Raw genomic sequence first — 15,553 nt, forward strand, 5'->3', positions numbered from 1 at the left:
TTTTGGCTAATGTTACCCACTTTGTGTCCTAGGAAATTCTTCCTTCACTGGCATCTGAGATTTTCAGGTTGTTTCCCCCATTCCCCAGCCCCACTGCTACTTACATTTATTCATTCTACTGGCCCTCTGGATTTCTCTCCTGTCCCTTCCCATACCTGGTCTTGATATCTTTTTCCCCTCTCAACCTATGTCTCTCCTTCCCTCTGCCCCCCATGATTATTTTATTCCACATTTTAAGTAAGACTGAAGCACCCACACTTTAATCTTCCTTTTTGTTAAGCTTGTAAGTTGTATCATAGATATTCTGAAGTTTGGGGGTAATATACACTTATCAGTGAGTGAGTACATATCATGTGTGTCCTTTGGGTATGGGTTATCTCACTCAGAGTGATATTTTCTAGTCCTATCAATTTGCCTGCAAAATTCATGAAGTCACTGTTTTTGTAACTGAGTAGTCCTTCATTGTGTAAATGTACCACATTTTCTGTATCCATTCCTCTGTTGAGGGACATCTGGGATGTTTCCAACTTCTGGCTGCTAAGAACATAGTTGAACATGTGTCTTTGCTATTAGTTGGAACATCTTTTGGGTATATGCCCAGTAGTGGTATAGTTGGGTCTTCAGTATAACTATTTCCAATTTTCTGAAGAATCACCAGATTGTTTCTCAAAGTCATTGTACCACCTTCCAATCCTACCAGCAATGGAGGAGTATTATTCTTCCTCTACATTCTCTCCAGCATCTGTTGTTGCCTGAATTTTTTATCTTAGCCATCAGAGAGGTGTGAGGTGGAATCTCAGGGTTGTTTTGATTTGCATTTCCCTGATGAGTAAGGATGTTGAACATTTTTTCAGGTGCTTCTCCACCATTGGATATTCCTCAGTTGAGAATCCTTTGTTTAGCTCTGAACCCCATTTTTAAAATAGGGTTGTTTGGTTGTCTGGTGTCTAACTTTTTGAGTTCTTTGTATATTTTGGTATTAGCCTTCTATCAGATGTTAAAGAGATTTTCCCAACTGTAGGCAGCCATTTTATACTATTGACAGTTTCCTTTGCCTTACAGAAGCTTTTCAATGTTATGACTTCTCATTTGTCCATTGGTGATCTTAGAGTCTGAGCCATTGTTGCTCTGTTCAGGAAATTTTCCCCTGTACCAATGTGTTCATGGCTCTCCCTTTTTCTTCTATTAGATTCCATGTATGTTGTTTTATCTAGAAGTCCTTGATCCACTTGGACTTGAGCTTTGTATAAGGAGAGAAAAACCGATCAATTTGCATTCTTCTACATGCTGTTCATCAGTAGATCCAGCATCATTTTTGAAAATACTCTCTCTCTTTTTTTTCCCCACTGGATGGTTTGGTTTCTTTGTCAAAGACCATAGGTGTGTGGGTTTTTATCTCAGTCTTCAATTCTATTCCATTGATCTACCTGTCTGTCTGTAGGAATACGATGCATTTGGTTTTTTTGTTTTTTGTTGTTTTGTTTTTTATTGTTTATTTTTTGTTTGTTTTTTTGATTTTTGTTTTTTTTTTTCTAATCACTATTGCTCTTTAGCAGAGCTTGAAGTCAGGGATGGTCATTCATCTAGAAATTCTTTTATTTTTGAGAATAGTTTTTGCAATCCTGGGTTTTTTGATATTCCAGATGAAGTTGAGAATTGTTCTTTCTATCTCTGTGAAGAATTGAGTTGGAATTTTGATGGGAATTGCATTGAATCTGTAGATTGCTTTTTGTAAGATGGCCATTTTTTTTACTATGTTAATCCTGCCAATCTATGAGCATGGGAGATCTCTCCATCTTCTGAGGTCTTCAATTTCTTTCTTCAGAGACTTGAAGTTCTTCTTATGTAGATCTTTCTCTTGCTTGGTTAGAGTCACACCAAGATGCTTTATATTATTTGTGACTACTGTGAAGGGTGATGTTCTCAGTCCATTTATCCTTTGTGTAGAGGAAAGCTACTAAACTGGGTTAATTTTACATCTAGCAATTTTGCTGAAGTTGTTTATCAGCTGTAAGTGTTCCCTGGTAGAATTTTTGGGGTCACTTAAGTATACTATTATATCATTCACAAATAGTGATGTCTTGACTTCTTTCTTTCCAATTTGTATTCCTGTGACCTCCTTTGTTTTCTAATTTCTCTAGCTAGAACATCAAGTACTATATTGAATAAATAGTGAGAGTATGTGCAGCCTTGTCTTGTTCTTGATTTTAGTGAGATTGTTTCAAGTTTCTCTCCACTTAATTTGGTGTTGGATGTAGTTTTACTGTATAGTGCTTTTATTATGCTTAGCTATGTGCCTTGAATTCCTGACCTTTTCAAGACTTTTAACATGAAAGACTGTTGTATTTTGTTAAAGGCCTTTGAGTTTGTTTGTATAATGGATTACTTTGATGGATTTCCTTATACTGAACCATCCCTGCATGCCTGAGTTGAAACCTACTTGATTATGGTAAATGATCATTTGTTCTGCTTTTTGATTCAGTTTGTGAGAATGTGAGTATATTTTGTATCAGTGTTCTTAAGGGAAATTGGTCTAAAGTTCTCTTTCTTTGTTGTTGTTGTTGTGTGTGTGTGTGTGTGTGTGTGTGTGTGGTTTAGGTATCAGCATAATTGTGACTTCATAAATTAATTAGGTAGCATTCTTACTGTTTCTATTTTGTGGAATAGTTTGAGAAGTATTGGTATTAGGTCTTCTTCAAGGTCTGATAGAATTCTGCACTGAAATCATCTGGCCCTGAGGGTGTTTTGTTTGGGGTGATTTCAATGAATAGTTCTATTTCCTTAGGGTCTATGGGACTCTTTAGATTCTTTGTCTGATCCTGATGTAACATTCTAAGCAAACATATAGGATTTCACCCAGAGAAAGAAAATATGGAGAATCCATGTGTACTGGCTGGTTTTGTGTCAACTTGACACACATGAAGTTATCATAGAGAAAGGAGCTTCAGTTGGGGAAATGCCCCCATGAGATCCCACTGTAAGGAATTTTCTCAATTAGTGATCAAGGGGGAAGGGCCCCTTGTGGGTGGTGCCATCTCTGGGCTGGTAGTCTTGGGTTCTATAAGAGAGCAGGCTGAGCATGCCAGTGGAAGCCAGCCAGTAAAGAATATCCCTCCATGACCTCTGCATTAGCTCCTGATTTCTGACCTCTTTGAGTTCCAGTCCTGACTTCCTTGGTGATGAACAGCAGTATGGAAGTGTAAGCTGAATAAACCCTTTCCTCCTCAACTTGCTTCTTGGTCATGATGTTTTGTCCAGGAAGAGAAACCCTGACTAAGACACCATGTGTATGTGACTTGCTTTCCTGCTCTTCTATTTGGAGAATGCCTACATTAGCAGAAATAAAATGTGTGTAACTCCAGAGCACTGGTGATATCAAGGAGGACTGAAAAATATTAGAGCAGGAAGGATTGAGTAGGACAGGAGATAGAAGGGTAGAATCAAGAATGGACTTTGAGGAGGGATAACTAACATTAAGGATATTTGAAAAATTATATGTAAGCATAATACTGCACAAACTTTCCTAAATATACTCATGTACTAAAGGGGTTTAAGTGAAGTTATCCTATAATTGTGAGACAGTGTTTCTCCTAGATACCACTATCTAATAAAAACAATGTCAGGGTTTTTGGGCTACCTTTTTTGGGTTGTTTGCCAGTTGTGTTCCTTTCCATAGTTCCCTTCCCCCAATATTTCAGGCTATTTTCATTGTTCTTGATTATGCCCATAGCTTGATGGTGAAATATTATTCATGAAGATACCATATACACAAGTCATAATGTAGGGAAATATATCTTGTATCTGCCTAGAAATGTCTAGGCATGTCATCATAGTTAATAATCAATTTTACATAGCTGACAATTCAGAAAGCTACAATAATAGCTGAGCAAGCAGGATGTAGCCTCTTATGCCATACTGGTACAAGTGTTTTTGGAGTAAACAACCACTTTTTGCTTGTATTTCAGACTTGCTTCATAAGCAGAAATTAATATAGTTCTTGTAGCCAACAACGTGAGACTAGATAGGTCACAGGCTCTGAAGAAGTATTTAAGACTGTATTTCAGCTATGGACATAGCATTAAACTGATTAAACTCTTAATCAATTTTCATTATATATTATACCTGTAGATTAGTACATCTCTCTTCTTCATCAGAGATGCTTCCTTTGGCATGTGATAGTGATAAACACAAACATCCATAACGGAATGAGGCAGTGATTAAGAATCTGGGAATGTTCAGTCCCAAATAGGATCTCCATCCCTTCACCCAAGTTACAGGGATCATAAGAAAAATATGAATTGACAGATTGTAAGAGACCGAGATGATAAATAAATACATTACAACAATGTTTCCAGGACTCAATAGGTTCACTGATCAAATAAATCCACAGTTGTCTCCTTAGTAAATATAAGACCTGTGGAAAGTCAAGTAAATCACAGGCATTGAAAGAGGGTATGGTCATAAAGTTCCACCTCTAGCTGAGAAAATGTTAATAATTGATAATTACTGGGAGAAAAGGAGTTGATTTCAAAAAATTTGGATGGCCCCTGAGAGGGCACTTAAACGTCCATAGGTATCACAATACTTATATACATAATGGCAGTTCTGAATGGACTCAGTGGGTTAAAAAAGATGAGAAAATAAAAAAGAAAAGAAAGATGAAGGGATAATGGAAAGAGGATGGGGAAGTGATTGTAGGAGAAGCAATTGGGTAAATGAATCAAAACACATTGTATATATTTACAAAATTCAAACAAGAAAAATCAAATACAATTATATAAACTCTAATATGGTATTGACATCACTATTGAACTAATCTGTAATATCCATTGAAATAAAGTCTAATTTCTGGGGGGAAAGAACTGGGACATAGGAGCCTTCCAATTTTTAATCAGGTCCCTAAGAATACAAACTCATAAAATTCTCTTGGGTCCCAATCAGCAGACACTTGAGATATTAGTAGATGGTATTTACCAACCTCTGGACTAGAGAAGACATTCTTGGAAAAGCCACCACAAAAATGATAATGTATAATCATGGCTTTTCTTAACCTAGAAGAATGAAAGGTCTGACTTCATCAGTCCAAAATTAATTTTCCTCATCACCAGAAGGTGAAATGTAGTAACAACAGAAAGAAATGTTTTTTGTTTCTTGTTTTTTGCCAGTATAAGCATAGAGAAAAAAGGGTACTAAATTCACTTTTGAGGTGCTCATGTACAAAGGTAAGTATTGAAGGCACACTTGCTTGTTTGTTTCCCCCTTGAAGAACATCTGAGTGAGCCTTTGAATTGCTGATGTACCTTGTCCCTTCTTTTCAGATTATCACTTGGCAGGTAAATGTCATTGTAGAAGGAGAACAAAGATGCTACAGAAGCATGAATAATCATTGGTTCCCTGAATAATATTCCGAAATGGTCTGTCATATATTTATGTTTTGTTTTATACAATAAGCCTCTTAGATATTGAAAACCAGTGCCAACAAGGATGGGATTACTTTTACTCTTCTATGATGGTTCTTTGTGTCATTTTAAGGACTTTGGTGCCAGAGGGCTGGGATTTTATTCTAATGTTGCTATTTTTGCTATTCTCACTTAGACATGACTTTGGGAAGAATGGCCTTCAGCAATGACTCTTCTGTGAAGGAGTTTATCCTGCTGGGCTTAACACAGCAGCCAGAGCTCCAGCTGCCTCTCTTCTTCCTCTTCTTGGGAATCTATGTGGTCTCCATGGTGGGGAACCTGGGATTGATTGTTCTGATTGTTTTGAATCCTCATCTGCACACCCCCATGTACTATTTTCTCTTCAACCTTTCCTTTATTGATTTCTGCTACTCCACTGTCATAACACCCAAAATGCTGGTGGGTTTTGTGAAGCAAAACATCATCTCTCATGCTGAGTGNNTGACTCAGNTNTTTTTCTTNNNCTTCTTTGTTATTGATGAATGNTACATTTTGACAGCAATGGCCTATGACAGATATGCTGCCATCTGTAAGCCCCTGCTTTACCAGGTTACCATGTCCCATCAGGTCTGCCTCTTGATGACAGTGGGGATGTATGTGATGGGGCTTGTGGGTGCCATAGCCCACATAGTTTGCATGATGAGACTCACCTTTTGTGATGGCAACATCATCAATCACTACATGTGTGACATACCTCCTCTCCTGAAGCTCTCCTGCACAAGCACCTACATCAATGAGCTGGTTGTTTTCATTGTTGTGGGTGTCAATGTGATAGTTCCCACTCTGACTATCTTTATTTCTTACACCTTTATCCTTTCCAACATCCTCAGCATTCATTCTGCAGAAGGTAGGTCAAAAGCCTTCAGGACCTGTGGCTCCCATATGATAGCTGTTTCTCTTTTCTATGGAGCATCAGCATTCATGTATCTTAAACCTTCTAGTGCATCAGTGGATGATGATAAAATATCTACCATATTTTATACCATTGTGGGCCCAATGTTGAATCCTTTTATTTATAGTTTAAGGAATAAGGATGTCCACATTGCACTTAGAAAAACTTTGAAGAAAAGGATGTTTATCTAAGAAGAATCTGTATTAGATGTGAGAGGAAACCCTTATGGTATGTCAGAGTTATAATTATGGAGAGGACTGAATGGATAACTCAGTGTCAGAGCATTTGTTTATAAGCATAAGGCCCTGGATTTGAACCACAGTTTTGAAAAGCTTCAATGGCAAACATGAGTAAGAGAACACCTAATCCAAATAATCTAAATAATGGTAAGAATATTATGAATTCAAAATTTTTAATATTGTGTAAAAATCAGTAAATTATGGAAATAGTTTCACCAGTTCTTGAGAAATGACTTTATTAGTCTCAGTGTTTCACAAGGCTAGACTTAAAATCATTTCTTTTGTCTATCATTGGTGCCCTATGTGGGGTAAGTTATGTGTGCCAATGTCTTTTTAAGAAAAGTCACACAAGGGATATTGGTTTATTGTGATATGTAATTGGCAAATAAGGTTTATGTAATTAATTAAACATGTCTGAGATCTGTCTGAAAAGGAAAAAAATCCAAATAATGTACAACATTCTTGGAAAATGTTGACAAAAATAATTAGAATGCTATGAGAGTTTCACTGAAGATATATATTTTTTATTTTATTTTATATATTTTATTTCCATTTTTAATTTTGTTTTGAAGCTCAAGCATATTAATAATTACTCAATATGTTGCACATGTTCATCTTGTTCCTCACTAGGTTCTGTTGGTGAGATCTAGATTTAATAATATTTGAAAATTTCCTAATCCCTCTTATTTCATATATAGTTATGCAATTTACTTCTTTCACCTTTATTCTGGTGATAATTTTTAGATGATTTTCAACCCTAATAATGATGAAAGTTATTTGTACCTATTGCTACTTAAATGCAATGGGACTGTCAGCAATTTTGATAGCAAAATAGTATGCATTGATATTTTGCTCTATAGGAGTTTTAGGACTGATAATTGAAATGTAGTTTCTTAATGCCAACAGTTACTAATTACTGTCTTGACATTATCTTCATCTTACTATTCTAGTCAAACCTATGTTACTTAAAATAATGTCAGCTACAAAGTAAAAAAAAAAAAAGCAATATTCAGAAGTAAAGGCAGTTTCAGATGATTGATCCAATATCCTTTAAGTGAAGAGAGAATAGGTTATTTTGTAATTTTCCAAAATCTTATATTTTCTGTTTTCAGTATTGAAAATTTAACAAACACATTTTTGCAGTAATCTAACTGCACAGTACACTGTAGTCTTAGAAATCACAAGAATTTAAGTAGAAAATACTCAGTGATAGTATACTCAGAATGGTAAAATCATGATATTTTTAAGAAATGTATCTTTTAAAATATATTTTTGCTGTATGTGTGTTGTATGGTGTTTATTCATATTTAGAATTTCTTCAATGTTAAAATTCTTTCATTGAGTTACATCATAAGCCCAATGGTAGTATGTTAGATTAGAGTACATCTAGAAATCTTATGTTGCACTGCCATAGAGATACTGATTTCAGTAGTCTTAGAGAAAAATAATCTGATTTATTTAGACAATAACCCTCTGGGAATATTTGCAGATTTCATTTTGAAAGGATCATTTGTTTCTCCAAAAGATGAAGGATAGAGGGAAAATGCCCTATTCACTCTTGTCTTTTCTCTATAATCTAAGATATATTTCTTAAACAGGAGCTGATGACTTTGCTGTGAACAATAGGTTAGGTCATTCAGGATACAGGGAACCTATATCAGGTTTTTCATTTATGGACCTTAGGGTGGGCATGTGAATATAAGGACTTTCCATGTCTTCACTGCAAAGAATTTGACTAAGCATGTTTACTAGTTATTGTTAAAGGTTTCTTTTCTTTTCCTCAAATAAATTATATTACCACCATTTATTAGCACTTGGTATTTTCCCTTTTATGATTTTCTTTTCATTATGTCATAGAGTTTCTATATACAGTGAGGGAGTTTATTTAAAAGCAAATACAAACTGAGGGCCTCTCTTATTTTAGACAAGAAAATATCTAGATTTTTATTCAACACTAAAAATATAGTTTAGAAGGTTGATGATATTTATGATCTCAGGAGGGTGCAGACCCTTAAGGTGGTAAAAAAATTAATGTTTGTATCTGTGAATTTGTATGGAAAGAATGACACAGAATGTCCTGGAGGAATGTAACTACTGAGAATAACTGTCCTGTGTTTTTGTGTGGGCTGTTAGGAGGCTCTCCTTCTGTGGAGGTGGCAGATGACTTGGCTGAATACAGGGTTGCCTATAGAGCATCTAGGCAGAAAGACAAGCCTAGTAGAATTTGAGAGGTTACAACAATCTTTACAATGAAGAGGAATGGGTTTGGGAAATAGATGAATGGTATGGGAGAAGGCTAAGTCAAAGGATGTGCATATGAGTGTGAAGAATAATTACTATGGGGTTGAACTGAGGCATTGCAAGAGAAAGTAGTGGATGCAAACATGCACAATAAAAGTCTTGGTAATATCAAACAAACAACAGCAAGCCTTTTCTTTCTTCTCTTTTATTCAGAAGCTCAATCTATGCTCATTTATAACTAATCTAGGTCCTATGAACAATTTGTCATACAATTCATAAAACAACAAATCTTAAAGAAAAAGTTTTCATGTACAGTAGACAGGATGATGCTTCTTGTCTTCCTGTCTAATGATAAACATAGGAGAAAATGGATCAATGTTTGCTCAGTGTCAGCTGAAATAGCAATAGGTATTAGTTGGGAATCCCTTGATCTCATTTCTTCATGTCCTCATTTAGTTGTGTCAAATCAAAACAATAATGTAATGGGTCTGGGTTTGAGTCTGGATTCTGTAGGTTTTGACTTTTGTCTTCTCAGTCTTAGATTCTGGAAAGCTAATAATAAAACTGTTGTGGTGCGTATTAAATAAATGATGCACATTTAAAACACTATATGCTGTCATATTACAGATAAAGAAACACGTTCATGTTCTTTTTTTGTATAACTTCTCTTGCTCAATATTTCTTTGATATCCAATAGCCTTTCACTGCTTATTTATGTCTTTCTTTGCCTTCAGAAAGATTCTGTAGTTCAGCCCAGGGGGTAGGGGTGGGGTGAGCTATGATGATCCTTTTGACTTTGTCTTTTGAGTACTGAGAGTGTAAGCATGCACCACTACTCCATGCTTTACAACATTTGACTGTAAACCTGTAAACTTCAGGTTGATGATGACCTGCTAGTAGTTCCAACATAGCTGCAAGTACTAGTATCAATGTAAGCACATGATTATAGGTATTGGTGTTAGAGTAACTGCAATGGATTTAGGGGAAAATTTGTGTTAATGCATACTTAGAATTAACTCAGGGACATTTAAGATCTATACATATTCATATAAGATCCATATATATTATTAAAAGTTGTAAGATCAAGTTGAACTATAATATAGAACGCAAATATAATTTGTCACATATAAAACATAGGAATCAGCATATGGAGAAAAAGACAACATTAAATGATAGTTAAGGAAACATACTTTTTTGTACTGTTGAGATTGAATGTAGCCAATTCTCATGCTAGATTAGCACCAGGTCTCATTAGTTCATTTTGAACAGATTTTATTGAAGAAATAGTATCATTTGTATATATTTATTTATTTGCTAATTTAATGAAAATCAATAATACCCAGGAAATCAAGGTAACCAGAAGTCATACAAACTAGGTCATTACGCCTGAGACTCAAGCACAAGGTAGTATATACATTTAAGGACTTATTTCTGATGACAGAATAAATTGTTGAGACATCTGCAAACTAGGATTGTACATGTATATATGATTTAATCCTTTTAATATAAAATTCTAAGCAGTATGTAATTTCATGCATTAGGTTGACAGCTTCTTTTTATCTCTTTATGATATGAAACTCAATGTCAAGTCTCATTTCTGTCTTAGTGCAGGTCCACACTGTCTTCACTTTCTTGCAGAACAGTGGTTAACATATAGGTATGTTCCTGCAGCAGTTATTGTAGGTGCCCCATTCCCCAGGACAGTGGACTGACAGTCACAGTACTAGGTTCTTAAGGATGCTAATCATTTAAGACTCATATAAGTAAATTTGTGATGTTAAGATGGGCCCTAAGCCAATCTTACTAGTGTACTTATAATAGAATGAGGACAGATATAGATCCAGAATGAACATACACATACATAGAACCAGATGAGAACACAGCAAAAGCACAGGCTCTGTAAACCAAATAAAGAAGTCTTAGAAGTAACAGAACCCACAATTGATGATGGACTTTTAGCCTTCAGAGCTACAAGAAAATCATCTCCACTTGTTCAAGCCATCCAGTAAGTTGCAGTATTTAATGAATTTTTATGTTAGAATTAAGCAAGTGATACAGTGGTTAAAAATACAATTTTCAAGCTTTATGTTCCACCTGTTAAACACAGGACTTTTATGCTATGAATTGCTTCATCATTGCACTATATATAGCCATTCCTATTTTTACTTTTGTATTTGAAACAAGGTCTCAAGGTATGCTGACTATAATCACTTTCTGGACTCTGGGTAGGTCTTGAAATCAGTATTTATACTTGCTAGAATTATAGGGATGTATCACCAGGCCCAGCTACTCTATGTTCTTAAGAGCCTATACAGAGAAAACAAACAAACAAACAAATGAAACAAGCAAATAAATAAATGAATAAAAATACTGTCAATTGTGGTGACATGTATTGTAATCCTGCCCATAGATATCTGAGGCATGAAAATGATAAGTTCAAGGCCTTCCTGACCCACATAGTGAGTTCTAACTCAGCATGTGTTATATAAGGAGACTGTGTTTTCAAAACCATTCATCCAACCAACCAACCAACCAACCAACCAACCAACCCACCAATCAACCATCCCACCAATAAACCCAACAAACAATTAAATCAGAAATATCCATAGCAGTCTTTCTTCAAGGATGTATCCCTTGAGGAGCTATCTACACTCAGTAAATGGCCCTACAATTATATATATATATATATATATATTGACACTGCTGAGTGGACTCAGTGGGCAAATAAAAGTACAAGAAAGGAACCAATGAAGTTGTGATGGAATAGTGGCAAGACAATGAAGAAAGAAGTGTAGGAGAAGAAATTGGGAGTAAACTTGATAAAAACATATTGTGTATGTGTACAAAAATTTCAAACAGTAACCATAAACCAAAACAATACTTCAAACCTTCAATAAAACAATATTTTTATTATTGACATCTTTGTAAGTACTATAGCTACAAAGCTTGATCTCTGGGGTAAATAACTGGGAATAATAGCATTTTCAATTTTTACTGAGGCCCTTAAGATTACAAACTCATAAAACCCCCTTGGGCCATTACGAGCTGACTCTTGTGACATCAGTAGGTGCTATTTACCAACCTCTGTGGTAGAGGAGGCATTGTAGAAAAAAACCACCACCAGAAGTCATGATGCAGAAATATGGATTCTCAGAACCTGAAGAAATGAGGGGTCTGGAGTCACAGTCCAAAATTAATTTCCCTCACCGTCAAAAAGCAGAACCAAATAACAGAAAATAATCTTTTTTTTTTCTGAGCTATAAACCTTTACAGCTCATCCATGTCATTTGTATGTGCCCTTCTCTGAGAGGACAGAAGCATCAGGTCCTCTTGTGAGGTCATGTACAAAGGTAAGTATTGAACTGGATGTATGATTTTCTTTCCCCCAACTACCTCTGAGCAACCCAGTGAGCCTTGGATGTTCCTTTTCTCTTCTGTTTTGAGATTACCACTGAGCCTGAAAAAGGAAGTGGATTGTCAAAGTAAAACTGAGATCCTACAAAGATAATAATGGTCATTGGTTCAATGAATATTGTTCCCAAAGATGTACCCCCTATACATTTATAGTATTTCTGTGCTTTAACTACCAGAATATGTAGGGGGTAAAAGACACAGAGAAGTGTGAGCTTGAACTTATCAGAGCTTGAATTTATCATACTATTCTGGTCCTTAGTCTCACTTTAGTGTGGTAGATTGAAGATGGCTGGGATTTCACTTTTATGCTTCATTTTTATTGTTCTTGCAGATATGACATAGGGAAGAATGACTGTAGGAAATGCCTCTTCAGTGAAAGAATTTATTCGGCTAGGCTTGACACAAGAGCTTCAGCTGCCTCTCTTCTTTCTCTTCTTGGGAATCTATGTGGTCTCTGTGCTGGGCGAACCTGGGATTGATTATTCTGATTGTTATGAGTCCTCACCTGCACCCCCCCCCATGTACTACTTTCTCTTCAACCTTTCCTTCACAGATCTCTGCTACTCTTCTGTCATAACACCCAAAATGCTGGTGGGTTTTGTGAAGCAGAACACTATCTCTCATGCTGAATGTATGACTCAGCTCTTTTTCTTCTGCTTCTTTGTTATTGATGAATGCTACATTTTGACAGCAATGGCCTATGACAAATATGCTGCCATCTGTAAGCCTATGCTTTACCATGTCACCATGTCCCATCATGTCTGCCACTTGATGACAACAGGGGTATATGTGATGGGTTTTTGGGTGCCATGGCACATACTGGTAGTATGCTGAGCTTCACCTTCTGTGATGACAACATTATCAATCACTACATGTGTGATATACCTCCTCTACAGAAGCTCTCCTGCACAAGCACCTCCATCAATGAGCTGGTGGTTTACACTGTTGTGGGTGTCAATATAATAATACACAGTCTAACTCTCTTTGTTTCTTATACCTTGATCCTTTCCAACATTCTCCATTCTGGAGATGGTAGGTCCAAAGCCTTCAGTACCTGTGGCTCCCATGTAATAGCAATTTTTATTTTCTTTGTGGCTGAATTGTTCGTTTATTTTAGGCCTGTAGTGCATCTGTAGATGGAGATTAAAGTATCTACCATTTTTTATACATTGTGGGCCCAATGCTGAATCCTTTAATGTATAGTATAAGAAATAAGCATGTCCTTGTTACACTAAGAAAAACTTTGAAGAAAAGGATTTTTACTTAAGTAGTATTTATATTTGTAATGGAAGAATATTAGGGTAAATGATGTTTACAACTAGAGAACAGACTGAAGAAGTAGTTTTTTATCAGATCATTTGCTTACATTCATGAACACTGAGTTTGACCTACAATTTTGAAAACTTCAAGGCTATAATTTAAAAACAGCACAAAACCAAAATAAATAAATAAATAAATAAAAACATTTATTTGAGAATATTGTGGAATTGAAAGTATTCATCATTATTTCTAATTAAGTTAATATTGAGAAAATTTTGGAAGACATTGAAGTATATATAAACCACTATCCTTTTACAATAATGAAAAAAATTTATTTTGTAATTTTCCAAATCATATGTATTTGTCAGTACTGAAAACTGAGCAAACACTTTTGTGTAGCCATTTTCCAGTATATTACATTGTAGCCTTAGAAATAATAAGATGATATGTAATGTCTTAAGCAAATGTAATTTTATTTGCAGACAATTCTATTATTATCTTGAGTTGGTTGATAGGAGTATCTCTGAGTAGATGGCAGGTGATCTGACTGAGGACAGGGTTCTCCACTGAACATTTAAGCAGAGGGACAAGGCAAGCTCCATGTCAGATGCAGGAACAATCTTTATGATGATTTGGAATGGTTGGCTATGGGAAAGAGATGAATGCCGTGGAAGCTGAAGAAGAAGAAGAAGAAGAAGAAGAAGAAGAAGAAGAAGAAGAAGAAGAAGAAGAAGAAGAAGAAGAAGAAGAAGAAGAAGAAGAAGAAGTAGAAGAAGAAGCACAGAACACCGGATGATATTATACACAGAACAGGAAAGATTAAGGCTTTTTAAATGTACATTTTTTTTTCTATTTTTGTAGTTTATCTGAAGGAGTTTATATTCAAGTTTTCTTGTATGCTATGCAAGTGCTCTACCAATGAGCTACATCTTAAACACAACTATATGACCTTTGAATAGAGTACATCCAGAACTCTTATGTTCCTGTACCACTGAGATACTGATTTTTGTAGTATTAAAAACAATATCTCTTTTATTCCCTTAATAATTCCCTGGAATATTGATATTTTGGTTCATCTTGAAATGTTCTTTTCTTTCTCCAAAGGCTGAAGTAAGGTGGACAAATAAGTTTTAATCTGGTCTTTTTTCTATAGTCATATAGAAGTTTGGTAAAGAGGGGTTGTTGAGTCTGTTGTTATTCCAGTGGTCTCAGAACAGAAATGAAAGAATTTAGATTATTCATGATAAAGGGAACCTATATTAAATATTTCCCTCATGGATGTGAGAGCATTTGTGTATAAGTACCTGTTATGTCTCCATTGTGAAGAACTTGACTGAGCAAGTTTATTAGTTATCAGTAGGGAAATGTTGTCTTTTATTCAAAAAATCAGATAATATTAATTTATTAGCACTATTTTCCCTTTAATAATTTCACTTTCATTCCAACCCAGAGTAGTACATTAAATGATGTAGTTTATTGGAGTCGTAAATATAAACTGAGCACATCCCATTGTAGAAATCAAGACTTGTAGACTTTCATCAAATAATAAAAGTATAGCCAGTCAGTATGTAGAGAGAGAGTCCAAATTAGAGGTCTTCATTTTACTAATGAAGCAATCTACAGCAAACCANTAGCCAACATCAAAGTAAATGGAGAGAAACTTGAAGCAATCCCACTAAAATCTGGGACTAGGCAATATAGTACTTGAAGTCCTAGCCATAGCAATCCAACAACAAAAGGAGATCAAGGGGATACAAATTGGTAAGGAAGAAGTCAAATTATCATTATTTGCAGATGATATGATGGTATACATAAGTGAACCTAAAAACTCCACCAGAGAACTTTTAAAGCTGATAAACAGATTCAGTGCAGTAGCTGGATATAAAATTAACTCAAACAAATCAGTGGCCTTCCTCTACACGAAGGACAGACGGGATAAGAAAGAAATTAGGGAAACAACACCCTTCACAATAGTCACAAATAATATAAAATACCTCGGTGTGACTCTAATTAAGGAAGTGAAAGATCTGTATGATAAGAACTTCAAA

General features: G+C 35.4%; 1 protein-coding gene and 1 pseudogene across 1 annotated transcript; both read left to right on the forward strand.

Moving 5' to 3' along the window:
- The first annotated feature begins 5,597 nt into the window (after nucleotides 1-5,597).
- Nucleotides 5,598-6,542, forward strand: LOC110328126 (olfactory receptor 145-like). Its single transcript, XM_021207496.1, has one exon. The coding sequence runs from the start codon at nucleotides 5,598-5,600 to the stop codon at nucleotides 6,540-6,542; it is 945 nt and encodes a 314-aa protein (XP_021063155.1).
- Nucleotides 6,543-12,593: 6,051 nt separating this feature from the next.
- Nucleotides 12,594-13,512, forward strand: LOC110328506 (annotated as a pseudogene).
- The last annotated feature ends 2,041 nt before the right edge of the window (nucleotides 13,513-15,553 follow it).

The sequence above is a fragment of the Mus pahari genome, chromosome 10 (genome assembly GCF_900095145.1).
Source record: "Mus pahari chromosome 10, PAHARI_EIJ_v1.1, whole genome shotgun sequence".
Taxonomy (NCBI): Eukaryota; Metazoa; Chordata; class Mammalia; order Rodentia; family Muridae; genus Mus; species Mus pahari.